This window comes from Sorghum bicolor, chromosome 3 (genome assembly GCF_000003195.3).
Source record: "Sorghum bicolor cultivar BTx623 chromosome 3, Sorghum_bicolor_NCBIv3, whole genome shotgun sequence".
NCBI classification, from domain to species: domain Eukaryota; kingdom Viridiplantae; phylum Streptophyta; class Magnoliopsida; order Poales; family Poaceae; genus Sorghum; species Sorghum bicolor.
The window spans coordinates 4763491-4780198 of NC_012872.2; the positions used below are offsets into that span (position 1 = coordinate 4763491).

General features: G+C 38.9%; 1 protein-coding gene across 3 annotated transcripts; it reads left to right on the forward strand.

The window, feature by feature from the left end:
• Positions 1314-16277, forward strand: LOC8078488 (protein RST1). 3 transcript variants are annotated; one of them, XM_021456387.1, is made up of 24 exons: positions 1314-2051; positions 2432-2515; positions 3311-3587; positions 4310-4560; positions 4814-4994; positions 5080-5270; positions 5939-6039; positions 7222-7297; positions 8205-8336; positions 8417-8498; positions 8699-8771; positions 8899-9067; positions 9170-9300; positions 9377-9465; positions 10233-10321; positions 10434-10646; positions 11056-11133; positions 11384-11566; positions 12514-13365; positions 13442-13741; positions 14426-15061; positions 15176-15320; positions 15459-15580; positions 15689-16277. In XM_021456387.1, the coding sequence occupies exons 1-24, from the start codon at positions 1380-1382 to the stop codon at positions 16049-16051; spliced, it is 5490 nt and encodes a 1829-aa protein (XP_021312062.1). In that variant the 5' UTR covers positions 1314-1379; the 3' UTR covers positions 16052-16277. The 3 variants fall into 3 exon arrangements, with proteins under 3 accessions (XP_021312062.1, XP_021312064.1, XP_021312063.1); XM_021456389.1 differs by having other exon boundaries at positions 4814-4988; positions 5083-5270; XM_021456388.1 differs by having other exon boundaries at positions 1315-2051; positions 4814-4988.

The window sequence follows — 16708 nt, forward strand, 5'->3', positions numbered from 1 at the left end:
TTTAGACTCTATGATAGAGTCTGTATTGTGAGTGCCCGTAGGCTACTACTTCATCAGGCAACACCACTGAAGAAGAAGGTGAGAAACAGACAACAATTGAGTCTTCACCTGGGTTGGCCCAATCCAATGTACGCGGGCCAAGAGTGGGTTGGGTTGGCTAGCGTGTAATAAGTTGACACTATTGGCTAGCGTGTCGTCTGAGGCGGCAAGTTGAACTCGAGATCGTGTAATCTGTTATGTTTCTTCAGCTATCACAGTAAGGCTAGTATAACTACATAACCCTTACAGAATAGTAGAACAAACATGCTCAACTCAAACACCCCACATATCAAAATATTCTTTAGCATGAAACTGGTCCACCCTCGGTAATATAAACATACTGTTTATGACAAACCTTTAAAACTGTAAACATCTATAAATTTTTTTAATTATTGTATTGAGTTTGGAACATACAAGTTATTTATATAGAATTGTGGAATATTTGAGAATACTTCTCAAATATTTTAAATCAATTTAATTATATAATATTTTTATAGAAGAAATTAATAACAAGCCCATATACACTTTTAGGCCCCCTTTGGAATGTAGGATAGCAAAAGCTTAGGGATAGGAAAAGGATAGGAATATTATAGGAATTCAATTGTAAAACAGAGGATTTGAAACTATAGGAATACTGTAAAAGATAGATGTTTGGATACTCATGGGAAATTCATAGGCATAGGAATGTTAGAAACTGCATAACCCATAATTCATTTAACTAATGGCTTGGTAGGTCACTTTCTAAACTGATTAGTACTTTAAATGCACCAGTTTCAAGGTCTACCGGGGTGTACTAATCAGTAATCACTAGTGCTGCCTCGGGCCTAGTGAAAAAATGAGGCTAGAGTGGATGTTAGTTTTCCTTTATTTTTCCTCTGGAATGGATGGCATAGGAAAGTTTTCTTTGTTTTTCCTATCATCCTTTCCTTTGATCCAAAGGTGTGAACAATATTTAATCCTTAGGCCTTGTTTGGATGTAGTCGTATTCACATTAATCCATATGTGTTGAGGTGGATTGGAGTGGAACTTGAACTGGATTCCACCCCAATCCGCACCAACACACATGGATTGAAGTGAATACGACAACATCCACACAAGGCCTTAAGAATCTAGAATCCTGAGTTTTTCCTGCAATCCAAAGGAGCCCTTAACCATAGAGTGTTGGGCCGAGGTCCCCAAACTAGGCTAGAGATGTTGGGCTGGGATCCTAGCAGGGGATAAAGACACGGGCTCCCAAACAGGCCCAGCGCTACAAAAAGCTAGCCCCCTTCTTCTCTTCTCCTCTCGACCTCTCCCAAGTCCCAAGTTGCCACTGCCGTCGCCGGCCACCGCCCGTGGCCATGGCTTCCTCCACCGCCTCCAACACGGCGGTGCTCTCCCGCCTCGTCGACCGCACCCGGGTCCCGGACCCCACACTGCAGCGCCATGCGGTTGCGGCCTTCTTCCGCCACCTCCTCTCCCTCCCCGCGCCCCTCCCCGCGGCCGCCCACGACGCCGCCTCAGCCCTCCTCGCTTCGCCCCACCCTGCAGTCGCCGCGCACGCTGCGGCCTCCCTCGCCCGTCTCGCCGCCTCCCGCCCCGACCTCCTTACCTCGGACCTCGCTCTCCCGCTCCTCATCGCGCCCCTCGCGGCCTCCCCGTCCCCTCGGCTCGCCTCCTGCCTCGTCAAGGCAGTCTCCGCGGTCGCAGCCTGCGCCCTCCGCTCCGGCTCTCGCTTCCCGCCCCACGACCACCCCTTCGTCCAGGCGCTCGCGTCGGGGGCTGACGGCGCGGGGGCGGAGCTGACGCGTCAGGCAGCCAGGATAGTTGCCGAGGGGGTGGATTGGGTGGTCGGGTTTCTGAGGCCGTTCGTGATGTTCTCCGTGGTGAGGAAAGGGGACGCCTCATTTGCGAGGGATTTGATCGGCGCACTGGCTGCAGCAGCCGTAGCAGCAGGGAAGGCTGGTGTCGCGATCCCGGTTCTGAAGATGCTCGAAGACAGCATGCTGCATTTCGGCCGAGGGGATGATCAGGTATTCGTGCGGTCTAATACTCAAGGATGATGTCTGTTCTTACTCTCAGTGATGCCGTAACTGGCAATGCTGCCAGCGGTTGTGCAAATAGGAGCCTGCCAATGTGTATTGTGATGTTTTGGACTAATCCAGATAGCAGTTCTGGTGTGCATTCCATCATGGAAGTGATGGCATCATCAATGATTCCACTGTTAGTGTCTAGTCCAGATTAGTTCGTAGATCACATTGTAGTAGCAAGAAACAAAAGTAGGGGAAACAGTTGTAGGTTTGAGAAGCATATTATATATGTCATATCTGGAGATCTGTTACATTGTGGTATGCTGTTCGCAATAAAATTATCTTCATCTGTGATCTTTAGTTACTTATTATTTTTTTTCCAGGAAGTGCGGCTATGGCTTAGTTCTGCGGAGTGCTTGGTTGATGCTTATGTGGTGCTATTGAGGAAGTTAGCTCATGCTCAAATGGTACCACTCTCTACCTTTCTCTTAATTTTTGCAATGAGAGATTGGAGTTACTAATGGCTGCGAATTAGCCAATGAGATGTTCGGATGATCTCTACACTAGGTTATTCTTCTTATTGAGACCAGAAAATTTGTTTATGCTCTTAATAGAGATGATATCTGCTGGTATCTAGAACTTTTTAAATGGATTGAGGATGGCCATTAGTTGAATCCTTATCACTTGATGAAAATTTAATACTGTTGTGGAATCCGATTAATGATCCATTTGGGCTGGGTTTGTTACTTTGTTTGTTACCTGATGCATTCTGTCAACATACATACCTATCGGTATACTTCTCCACTTGACTTATCATGATGTATGAAACAACAGCGTATAATTAAAAAAAAAATCATATGCAATATTTTCTGAAATTTGGTAGATTGCTGTGTGTATACTGTATGGTGTGATGTTATGGTGTTATTACATCATTTGTTTGGTGCGTGGACTATTCTGTAATTGTTATGAGCAGATTCCTTGCTTTAGAAGTACCCATCATATAAATATTCCTGTGATGCATTAACAGTATACATTAGTTTTTCAGTTTTCTTGTAGATTTGTTTTGACATATGAACTTCTATGTTTTTATTATTTAATTAGGTTGACTTGACATGTGATTTTCTCCCTTGTTTTACTACTCATTGATGAGGGGCAACTAATCGATGTTTGTTTTCTTGCGATTACTTGAACTCAAGTTCTTATATGATTGCTGTGCATCATATCATCTATATAACATACTGGTGACTTTCTTTGTTTAACAGCCAACATATGATGCTCAAGCAAGTAGTGTGACATTGATGGGAACACTCGTATCACAGTGTTCAGTTCATCAAAAGTTTCTGGGAATTGATTCAACAGTTTTTGGGTTATCAAAACATCTATTCTCGGTGCAAAAGGACCTTGGCTTATGCTATCTACCTGAGATTTCTGTTGTCCTTAGCTCTCTTTCTTACTCTCTCACTGGGCTAGAGTTTGAACACGAACAGCTAGCTGGCTTGAAACTTCTGAGCTTTTTGATTGATTGGAAATATGAAAATGGTACGTTCCCAGATATTTATAAACACAAGCCCTCCTCGTCTGTAAATTTCCAACCAACTGTTGGAGGGACTAGGAACTTGGTTCTCTTATTTTACCAATGTTAAGCTATTGTTTTTTTTTTCATATCAGTAACCTTCTTTAGAATGAAAAGTGAATTGGGAAGCACAGAATGGGTATCATCTTTCTCTTCTCTAAATGATGAGAATTTTGCTTTGCTTTTCATGTAATAGTCCCCATGGAGAAGGTTTGCAGCATACAAATCACTTGGGCTGAATAAAACCGTCATTTTTAGGACTATCTATCTATATTTTCAACGAAAACCCAAACCATGTTGTTCATATATTTGTGAGTTCATGTTTTCATGTACGTGTTTCTTGTGGACTGGACAAAAATCAATGAAACTCAAAGTAAAGTGGGTGCACACTGATACGATAGATAAACTAGACAAACATCTCTCCAGAGATAAAAATAGCAAGATTACTGTTTTACTTGTTAGCAGTAAATTTTTCAGATTTTTACGACAAACATTGAAACATACCATGGCCATTAACATTTGGAAACAAAGGGCATATTTGAACATAGAGCAAGTGATGTTTAGTTCATCCTTTTATAGGGTGTGTACAGTCAATCTAACCTTACTTTTGTTACCATTGACATGGCATACAATGCTTGCTTATATTTTTTTTATCATTGGAAAGTTTCATATATGTGTATGGCTGCAGTGCTTGACAGTAAAGAACGAACACAACACGTCAGTGTGGAGCTTCTTTGTGTTCTGGCAGTTATCAACCTTACCATTTCACCATCCAAATCTGTTAAAGCAGTGGCATATCATGTTCTGTCAAGGTTCAGCTTGTTTGTTTTAGACTTGCCGGCTTCTCATTCATCAGAGGAACAAGATATTTCAACAAGCTACCACATAAGCAAACCTGCACTTCTTCTTCCTAAACTTCTGCATCATCTATGGTCTAAGGTGATCTTTTTGTCCTTAGTCCATTGTGTCTGTTTTCTCCTGCATTTGTTGTGGATTGAGTTTTTTTGGCATCACATTAAATGATAGTGATTACATGTGCGATGGCAGTCCAATACTTTGCAGCCTTACTAATGATTGCAGATGGTGATGTTGTGTGATACCGTATGTTGATGTGGTTAACCCATCCTGTTTTGTATTTCTTGTGTAGTATGTACTCATATAAGTTTATCCAATTTCTGCTTCCTGTCCACAGCCATCTTCATCAGGCTTCACTTTTATGAAGTACACAGCTACCAAGACTTTACCTGATTCTGGTCAGAGTGACTTGGAAGCAAGTTATTGGACTCATCAAATAAATGCCTATCTGACCGTCCTTCGCAGAGAAAAACATACATTAGATGTCTCGTCCTCAAAAAAGACATCTTCAGGTCGAGGTCTTTACTTGTGCTTTCTATAGGCTGCCTATCCATTTATCTTTATATGATCCTCTAACTTATTGCTCCATCTAATTTCCTGCAGTAGCCATATCATCTCTGATAAGCTCTGTAGCATCTGTTTTGGTAATGCATCCAAAACTTGGCACTTCTGCAGCAGAATCTTTGGCCATGCTTGGTGCATCAGACCCAAGATTGGGTATGCCACTGTTTGTAGCTATCCTCTACTATAGCAAGATTCTATGCAGCAGCGGTAATTTTTCAACGGAAATCTCGGTGAGTAAGTTCATGTTTCTTCCATATTTGGATGCAAATAATGAGGAACCAAAGCACACTAGTATGAGCTTATAATAATCAAATCTAAACTGAAGGACACTAGTTAAAAAAAATAGATTTTCAATATCCATATTGTGGCCTTGCAAATTGAAAATCCATGTTTGTAAAGGAAATAGGATATGGACATCAGTTTGTAGAAGGGGTCATGATTACTTATTTCGATGAACCAGAAGTAGGAACATTGAGAACTGCTAGTGCATACATACTTGTGATGTAGGAGGCTCTGGTGACATGAAAGGGTACCTAGGTTCAATGCCCTAGCGCTGCTGGGTGGCACCACATTGTTGGCAGCCCTCACCTCCACTAGGCCCAGCCTCTTCCCCACAACCGCCTCCTCACATTGTAGGTTGTCCCAGCCATGTTGTCTCCAAGATGAGCAATAGTGCTTGTTCTCGCTTCCATTAATCACCAGTTCTACAAGTGGTCGGGCATAATGAATTGTGGTTCCAATTATCTGATATGTACCTAACTGCAAGTGCTAATGCTGTTTAAATTTTTGGAACATTCTACATTTCTATTTTGCCTCAGCTGCAAAAGCAACACAAACATCATCACATATTGCAAAAAAGATTAGAGCATCTGACATTTGTTTCACATATGATTTGCAGCTCAGTTTGCTAGAGTCATTGCCGTCACTTGCTATACATGGTTTTGTTCTTCCACTAGCTCTGCAATGGATAGCACCAATGCTTAAAAGGGACTCAAATTCGTAAGTTAAATGCACTAATCACAAGTGAGCCCAACTTCAGTTTCTTTTTGGGTTCTTTCTTATTTGCTTGGCCTAATGGGCTTAGTTGCCTTGTTCTGAGATATACTCCTATAGATTGCCTGGTCTTTGATTTCATTTCTCCCTTTATCTTTGAACACGAATAAAATCTATCCCTTTATTTGGTACTGGAGAAAAAAATAGAGTTCAGCATTCAGATATTATCAAAATTAAAAAACACATGAAGTGGACAATTTTTGAAAATTTAAGAACAAACAAGAGCCAATGTACATCGGTGCAGGTTACAATTATTTTGTGTGGAAAAATATAACGTCTGTATTTCAATCACAGGTATAGATTTGTTTTTTTGCAGCGCTCTACTGTAGAGCCTGAGAGTTTTCAGGATTCAGAAACTACTATCTACATTAAGATAAAAAATTTGTACAGAACTGTCTGTTGTTGGTGAAGACACAGGTTTGGGTGATTTTCTGTATTACTTAGGCAGTGCTAACTGTTAGAATTAGCTTGCGCCTCCCCTATTGGGCTGGCTGTTGGCCTCCTCAGGCCCATGTACTCTGCTATATATATGTGTGTATCCCCCTGTAATCACCTTAATTAATCTAATACAGTTGGCCAGTTCGGCCTTCACTAACCTCAGCTGCTCTTTGGTTCCATATATAAAACTAGAACTCTACTCCCTCTGTTCTAAATTATAAGACGTTTTGGCTTTTCTAAATTCATAGCTTTTTCTATGCACCTAGATATATGTTGTGTCTAGATACATAGGAAATGCTATGGATCTAGAAATGACAAAATGTCTTATAATTTGGGATAGAGGAAGTACTTAACAACTAACGTGTTAAAATAGAGATAAGATGCTATGACATAAGATTCTAACCACTACCACTTATCCTAGAATTGGAGCTCCAAGATATCAAGAACACAAGGCTTATTCTTTCACTGTCGACATATAAGATGAAAAAATTGCGAGTATTTGGCTGAATAATGTTTAGCTTATGGATGTTGCATTAATTAATTTAATTCTGATCATCACATTTAGAATTTCGAAATAAGTATCAGTTTATATTACTGCAGATGTTTTCTTTTTTTATTGTAAATAAAGTAAGGGGACAAATATTTTATTACTTGATTGCTATTATTATATTACATGAGTTTCGTGTGCAGGGTTCTGTATGCTATAGCTGTTCGATTACTCTGCAAGATATGGGCTATAACTGATTGGGCATTTCCAAACTTACAAGTAAGAATGCATTTTCAATTGGATGTTAAAACATTGCTTTTCAATTAAAATGTTTGTTCCAAAACTATCTATGATCTGTTATGTTGAAAAATTTGTTCATTTGTTTTCAAACATGATGTACTTTTAAGAAGATAATCATGCCGTCTCTCACTAGAGTTTGCTATGTACTCCATTCCACAACATAAGTTGAAAGTTGACACCTTGCGTTAAAGGCATTAGTAACCCACCGTAGAGAGACCAAGAGGCACCAAAATCAATATGTAGGCCATGGACCTTGCATACCCCTTTTGAGTGACATGCTATAACAGCACTACTAATCTCATTCACATCATTAAAATAGGGAAGCGAGTTACAATGACTGCACTTTTGATATCCTTGGTGAGCTTATGCTGTGAATCAATGTATACCAATTAAAGACTTGCATTTTAAAATGAAGAGAGTTAAGTGGTTGAGGCCTTTTACCAGTCTGTCTTCTTTTTTTCTTGTATATGCAGGAGGCTGGTATCATATCAATAATTAAGAACTAGTCTGTCCTCACGGGGCTTATATTTTTTCAGTATAGCTCTTTGTTATCCTAGATTAAATTTAAGTGATCTTTTTCATATACCAGAACCAGATTTTTTTGAGTGAAAAATGAAAACCGTATGATTCTATTTATATTAAATAGAAATATACCAGATTTTTAGTTGTTATTGTTGGTATACCAGATTAAATTTGAGCATGACTTCCAGTGATGTTTACTGACTATTACTGATGGTGAAACCACTGTGACAATATTTGAAGTCAGGGTTTTCATGTAACTCTACTGAAAAGTGGAAATCGTCAATATGATAGTTGATAATTTCTGACGTTTAGTTTTCCTGGCAAATTGTTACAAAATTGCTACTAACTTTGCCTTCTAACATAGGTAGTTGTGGATCCTGAGAATTTTTCCAATTTCATCTCTGACAGAGAGATCTCTGCAAGTATTGCCACATCAATACGCGATGTTTGCAAGCAGAACCCAGATAGAGGTGTTGATCTAATATTATCTGTCTCTGTGAGTGTTTTCTCTCTATTTTTTTCTGATCTCTATTGATTAATTGGTCTGCTTTCTAACATGTAGTCAAATACCTTTAGTTTTGTATTGAGAGTCGTGATTCTGTGGTTCAAGCTCTTGGCCTGGAGAGCCTCTCGTACCTTTGTGAAGCAGATGTGGTCGGTAAGTTCAACTTTCTGATTTTCCAGTAACCTAATTACATAGTTCTGAGCTTATGTTCAACAAATTAGTAAGTTACTGCAAGTATAAATTACAATGTTATAAGAAAAGAAGCCATGCGTTCTGAAAATTAGTAAGGGAGTTTTTGTGTAAGAAGTCATATTTGCTGGACCTCGCACCTGAAGTTAGATCCTCACTTGTAGATTTCTACACAGCGTGGAAAGTTATATCAAAACAGGTGCTTGATTATTACGTGGAGCCTGCTGTTGCTCACAGGTAACAACGCTGACAAACATTTCACTGAATACATAGATGTGTCTGGTCTGGTGGACTGGTACCAACACTGTTCAGGTGTGCATTGATATTTGCTTCTCACCCTATGTTTTCTTGTTGCTTTTTGCAGTTTGTGTGTTCTGTTGAGGTGTGGAGCAATGGATGCTGAGGCATATTCTGGAATATCTAGTAACCTGATAAGAACATTGTGGAGAATTGGAACATCCAAGAAAAATAATCCCGAACCTCTCTGGGATAAAGCAAGAGGAACTGCTTTTCACTCCTTGTCCAACTACAAGGTTATACTATGATTCTTTGTTCTATGTTATGTGTTTAACTGCTATTTTTTTGTTGAATTCCTATTTCAAATTTTCATGTTTTTTAACAATGGTGCTTTACAGATCTCACTTATTCAGGATGCTATTCCTGATTTCTGGAAACTAAACTATGAGTTCTTTACGAATGAACATAATCTGGCAGTTCTCAAGGCCATGGAGCACCTTCAAGATGAGATCATCAAATATGAGCACGTGTTAGTATATTTGTTGTCTTTCTTCTGAATTCAGATGCTTAGTGACACTCTTAACTAATGAACCCTGTTCACATAGAAATCGTCGTCGAGTGACTACCGATAAAAGAGCTGCAGTGCATAAATTTGAGAAGCTACTGGAGGTTTTCCCTCAGGTCATATTTAAAGGTAAGCTAGTGATCTAGTTGGACACTTAGTTGATGACTGGAGTGTAATACTTGAATGCATTATATTTTGTCCATTCATATCATATGTTAGAGCAAATACTTGAGCCTTTTCTATCCTATGTTCTTATTTTGCATGCACCGACCAGTTCAACCCAAAAGCTTAAGCTGATGGGGAGAGGTGGGCAATTCACTTATATTCCAACACTCCCTCTCACGTGGAGGCTTCCTCAGGCCTCAGACGTGGAATAGGAGCGAGCAGCAATTATTTTATTTAATTGCGCTAACCAGGATTCGAACTCGAGACCTTTGGCTTTGATACCATATTGAGTTGCATGCACCGACCAGTTCAACCCAAAAGCTTAAGCTGATGGGGAGAGGTGGGCAATTCACTTATATTCCAACAATTCTACTCCCTCCATCCCAAATTGTAAGTCATTTCAAGAATCTTGGAGAGTCAAACTTTTCTAAGTTTGACCAAATTTATATTATAAAATAATAATTATTATGGTACTCACTAAGTATCATTAGATTCTTTCTTAATTATATTTTCATAGTATACTCACTTTACGTTACAAATCTTAGTATTTTTCTCTATAATTTTGGTCAAACGTGAAAATGCTTTGACTCTCCAAGATTCTTGGAATGTCTTACAAATTGGGATGGAGGGAGTATATGAGAAATGCATAGGTTGTTCTGTTCTGTCTTTAAAACAATATGGTTTCAGTTTCATCTTTTAGATTCCACTTGACTATTGCTTTCGAATTGCAGGGATGTTATCTCATCATCAGTTACCTGGTGCTGCCCTTTTAACTCTCAATTTTACTCCAAAGGACATACTTAATAAAGGGAAAACTAAGGTTAGAAATATTTAATGACAGTTGATGCTATTTTATCTTAGTCACCACTCATTGGAAAAGCTGAATCCTTCTCATGTTATATGTTATTTGTGTTTCCTGATCTCATTCGCAGGATTTGCCTAGAGTTCATTCTGCTTTCGAGCAAGCTTTTGTGGAAATTGCAGAATCTATGTATATGTCAAGAAACATAGTGGTAGCTCTTCTTGCCTTGCAGTCATGGAAGTCATTTGTTTCCAACTGGATGCAAGCAGTTGTGGCATTGCTTGACATTAAAGAGTCGTCGAAGTTGAACAAAGCAATGAAAGCCGCTAATGATATATTTAAGGTTTATATTTATATCTTTAGCGTATTCCTTGTTTCCTTTGTATCTGTTTGTTCCACTCTCAGCGATAGTACTCTTATTGAAACAACAGTTTCTAGGTTTGATGTGTGTCAACTGTCTTATTACAGCAGCACAGTTTCAAGGTGCATACTGTGCCTCATAGTTTTCAAAAGAACTGATACTTTTTAATAATATAATTTTCAAGGTGCTGAACTGAAAGAATTATGGACACCAGAGTATTTTTTATTGCGACATGGGACAAATATATTATTGTGTATGATGATTTGGTTTATTTAGCACATTGATTGTGCTTCTTTATCCTCCCTTTTTACGCTTGCCCCCTGCACTAACTTCCTTAATCCTTACCATGCTAACGCTAAATTTCCATATGTTTTCCTATTTGTGATTGCAGATTCTGTGTGATCAAGTTCCAGTATCTACTCCTCAAGTTGCTGCTAACATAGCTCTTGTTATTGGAGCACTCTGCTTGGTAAGGGGTCTTTATTCACATTTTATTAATGCCTAAGTATATACAGATTCTATGGTATGAACTATGAAGTATGATATAATTGATTTTTCTGCCTATTGTTTTATCAATTCTCTCCTTCCACCTGTGAACACATTTCAAGTATCTTTTCCTTGTCTCTAGCCCATAAGCTCTGATGTATTCTTATGATTTTACCGGTGGTTGAGGGATGTTTTACTAATTTTGATTTATTTTGATGTTATCTTATTTCTAGATTGTTCCGCCAACTGCTCATTTGGTAGTATCTTCGGCATCAGATTTTCTTTTAAAATGGTTGCTTCAATACGAGCATGAGCACCAGCAATGGTCAGCAGCTCTCTCTCTTGGACTAATATTCAATTGTTTTCATCCTACGGACAAAAAGAGCAGACTTCAGGTTATTAATGGGTTTCTTGAGGTATCAAATGTTATCTCCACTCAAATTTCATTTCTTTTTTTTTCTTAGAAAGTTATGGATTGCTAGATGCCTATATTGAGTTGCATGCACCGACCAGTTCAACCCAAAAGCTTAAGCTGATGGGGAGAGGTGGGCAATTCACTTATATTCCAACACTTCCCCTCACGTGGAGGCTCCCTCAGTCCTCAGACGTGGAATAGGAGCGAGCATCAATTATTTTTATTTAATTGCGCTAACTAGAATTCGAACTCGAGACCTCTGGCTTTGGTAGCATATTGAGTTGCATGCACCGACCAGTTCAACCCAAAAGCTTAAGCTGATGGGGAGAGGTGGGAAATTCACTTATATTCCAACAGCCTAGATGTTAGCAATTTGTTGCTCTATGTTCATTAGCGCCTTAACATACTTGCAATAACCTCATAGGCCGTGTGGCACCATATCATGATTATAAATATGGGAGATCATGGAGATACCACTGCTATCTATGTTGTAGGCTCGTAGTAACTACTCGCTCTGTCGTGTACTCCTGTGTCACTGTGCGTAATGATTGGTAATACCGAATCATATCAGAATTCAAGGTGACTGGATCATTAGGATCTTATCTTCATGCCTCATCCCAGCGAAACAATGTTCATGATGCTGGAAGCTGGAGCAGGACCAGTCCATGTTGCAATTGGCTACAGCTGCTGGCAGCTTAATTTCAAATACAATTTCTCCTTATTCAATGAACGCTACACAGTGTAGCCACACCCATTCATGAAATTTTTCATCTTCTACATATTGTATAGTTGTTTGGATGATACATTCATGAGCGACTAGTTTCATCTTCTACTCATTCATATGCAAACTAATGTATAGTTGTTTGGATGATACATTCAGGATACTTCGAAGTTTAAACTTGTGTGGTGTGTACTTTCTCATTATGTCTTATACCTTTGCACATTTAGGTTATCTCAAAAACTGAAAGCTGTCTTGTAAAAGGAGCTTGTGGACTGGCATTAGGCTATGCTTGCCATGGTCTTTTGACAAGAGCACATAATGCTACTGATTCAGAAGTAGAGGTTATTACACAACTCAATGAGCGTGCATCAGTTGAGGATATTCTTCATGCTTTGGTTACTTCATTAATTCAACTATGTCCGTCCTCATGCTATTCTCTGAAGAAGCTTAGTATATATGGGATATCCTCCATGGGAGGGATGGAAGAAAATATTCATAGCATCAGCGATGATCCTTGGGCTATTGCTGGACTTGTTATTGGTCTGGGAAACTCTGTTGTTGCTCTGTATGGACTTGGAGCTTATGAAGCAGTTACTGAAGTCAAGGACATATTGATATCATGGATACCAAATGTTGATTCGAACTCTGCATTATTTGATGAAATAGATTTAGTATCACTATGTATGGGTTCATGTCTTGCTCTTCCATCTGTCGTCGCTTTTTGCCAAAAAGTGGAGCTGTTGAATGACGACTTGGATGCATTGTTCAATCGCTACACTTCTTTAGCTTCTGAGCTCCGGAATCTGAATAAATCTGGGATTATCTTTCAGAATTTGTTGATGGCAATCTGTATTGGTGCTGGATCTTTTCTGTCTTCTATATTGGATGATGGGGTGCATGCTATGGAATTTAATGGTGTTAAAAGCCTTCTGGACACTCTCAGACATATATATACCCACCCTTTTCCTCCCCTTGTTCATTTGGGGGGCATGTTTGGTGTAGTCAACGCTTTTGGTGCAGGCGCAGGGGATCTTACTGGGGTGTTTTCAAAGCCTATGACTTCTCAAATCAAACATGAGGTCTCCTTCCTCCATACATCTTAACACTTAATGTTCTATAAAATTGTTAGAATAATCTATTTAGTTGTATGCGCAGGAGTCATCTTTTGTGAGAGGTTCATTACTGACAAGCCCTGTTGGTGAGACTCTGTCAACATCAATGATTCAGGAAATATTTCTTCTTGCTAAGGATGCTAAAGATAAGCACATACAAGATTATGCTGCATGGGCTATTTCATTTCTCAGAAGCAGGTGGTCAAAGGATCAGAATCAGATTCTTTATGAGGACAATGGTTCTAATAGAAGTTCTGTTGATCGTGATCAAGCTTCAAGTTTTTCTGAACAAAGCTTAGTTTGGAACTTAAGTCTCTGGTTGAGTGATCTAAAATTTGAAAAGGTCTGATCTGAATCCTTAAAAGAACGACTACAATGCTCTCATCTGTTAAAATATGTAGCTTAGCTTTTGTATGTCAAATGTACATATTTGTTTCAAGGAACATATATATTTTTTAAAAAAGATCTCTTTCATTTGCCATAGATGAACTAAGCTATGCACATTTACATGCTGAATTGTATACTTAAGAACCCAAGTTAGTATATGAATATATCATTATTTTCTGACCTAGGCATAAATGCCAAACTTGAAATACGAAGCAAACTACGAGCTGTGCTTCTGAGCATTTTATCAATCTTCTCATGCTTATTCTTGATACTTTGGTTGCATGCCTTTTACTGCTGCAGTGGGTAACTGGGTAAGCCGATGTTTTACTTGCAAATAATCTCTACTAATTTATACTAATTTATGCAAAGGTCAATATTGTATATATCCTGAAAAATGTTGCAAGTCATAGCTGCATAAGACAGTTGTAGACATTAGTTTTATTGTGGCTATTAAGTTATGACTAGTTACATTTTTTTCACTACGGTCAGTATCACTTTTGATTTTGTTGGCTATTAAGTTATGACTAGTTACAAAAAAAAATTTCACTACGGTTGGTATCACTTTTGATTTTGTTGGGTTGGAGAAGAAAATCATATTTCATTTTTTTTCTATTGACTTTTGTTATTTTATTATCTACAGTCTGGTGATGTGGTGCCAATAAGTACAGTTGGAACAGTTTTAAAATGCCTTTCCAAAGCTCCTCGATTGCCAACTACAGACTGGGGAGCTATTGTACGGCGGTGCATCAAAGTTGAGGCACAGATTCCTCATAAGTTAACCAATCAGGAAGATCCTAAGTTACTAAAGGAAGCATGCTTACATTTTACTCTAGCTCATGCTGCTCACATAAGCCCCCTTCTGCAGTTTTTGGATGATCTGACTGACATTCTCAGATTTCAGAGATTAGATATAAATGTTCAGTCTATTTTGCTCCAACATTTGTCACACCTAATGAAGCTCTTCTCTGATTCAAGATTGGATAAACTTTATGAGGATTTTACTGAATACTTGTATTCCCCCACCTCTTCATACTTGAATTACTCATCTGAACAGAGAAGCATGCTAAGAATGTCGTTCTGGGAAGGCATTTATATGTGCCTGGTGGAGGTTTCTGAAGAATCTGGTGGTTCTTCATTCATTAAAAAATGCATTGAGTGCTTGTTGCCTCTTTTGACACTCCACAGTGATGGTCTTCCTGAATTCATGAAAGAGTGGTCTGCTGCTGTCAGGTGTCTTACCAATGCCCAGAAAAATTGGCTGGATGATATGTTGCAGGTTCTCAACAGCACAGATCCGTTCTTTATGAACCATTCTCCGTGAATGGTTTATTTTATTTTAGTAGGTTTTTCTTGGTACGTTTCACAGTTCTATGTTAACCTTTCCTTTCAGATTCGCAATACTGCCTTAGTCAATGAAGGAAATGTTGATGTGGCAAAAAAGATTATCCTCAGAGCAAGATTGTGTGCAACTGGTTGTGGTTCAGCACATGAGCTGGGAAATATAAAGACGGCAATATTGTGTACAAAAGCTGATGGTAACTGCATTCCTTTTGCTGTGGTTTATGGATGCATTTGATTTTCCATTGAATTCTGTTTTCTTTTCTCACCCATCCTACGGTAGTTGTAGGCGATCTATATATTATTTTGAAAAGCTAATGAATCTGCTATTTCAGGTGTCTGGTGGAGTGTCCTTGTTGAGATCACTGCAGCCTTAAACTCAGCCGAAAACAGCATCAAAAGGCAGTGGCTTCTGGATGCATTAGACATTGGCTGTGTTACAGCTCATCCCTCAACGGTAATTATTGAACATGCTATGTTGGAATGTGTGGATGGGTGCTTATTCTCAAAAGTTGCTTCCCTGCAAAAACAAACATTCTTAAAATTTCTTGTTCTAATATTTCAGGTGCTGCGTTTTGTTGGCTTGTTATGTGGTAGCTGCTGCATCTATATGCCACTTCTCGTTGTTAATTCGATAAATGTACTGAGCGACTTGCCTGTCACCCTGCCTTCCTTTCTCTCCACCAGCATTTCGGATGATTTCAGGAACTCTGTGGCAGACAGGCTATGGTTGTTGACCACTAACATCTATACTTGGGCTGAAGAATTGGCTCACGGACATGGCCAACCTGGACATGATCATATTCATAGAAGTGAAGCTGAGATTGCGACTTTTTTAGCCAATATTCTGCGCTCTACATGCATTGCAGTCGAGGACTACCTGTCTGTTGATAAGCAGCTAAAGCTTGCAAATCTTGAGGCGCTCTAATTAAAGGGAAATGTGTTTTCTTTTGTATTTTATGTGTGTATATGTGTGTATTTGTGTACAGTATCAGTCATGTTTCAATAGTTGATGTCCCTGCTGATAATTCAGCAATGTTTTTTTTTTCATGTATATAATTAGTTTAACTATCTCACCTTATGCACTAAAACAAATCTGTTCTTCAAAGATTGAAGTATGACCTATGAAATAATATTGTTGTGTACACTATGTCATACTGCCACTGAACAATTTAAGAGCAGTGTACTGATGCCTTACAATTTGGTTGCAGCAAACTTTTGAGGTAGTAAGAGAGTTTATCAGACTAGCTGAGATGTAAAGGCTCCCAGTTTACTTGGATTATGCCATAAACATAAATGAGATCTTGTTTTCTGCATCTTTCTAGAACAATGTTTCTCTAATTGTGTTGCATTAATACAATACAGGGTGTCTTGCGTTCAGAGTCAGGATCGGAATTGAACTTGCTTACCCTTCGGTTGAAGAAAATTGTCATTTTTGGTAATCCAGCTGCTCTAGAGAAGGTCAGATTTCAAATGAAACCAACTGCACTCGAAAGGTTGGTTAGGGTAATAGCTTTAATCTTCTTAACGGGTGAATACATCTTCAGGTGCACGCTCTAATCAATTCTTTGCTTAAGTCACAATC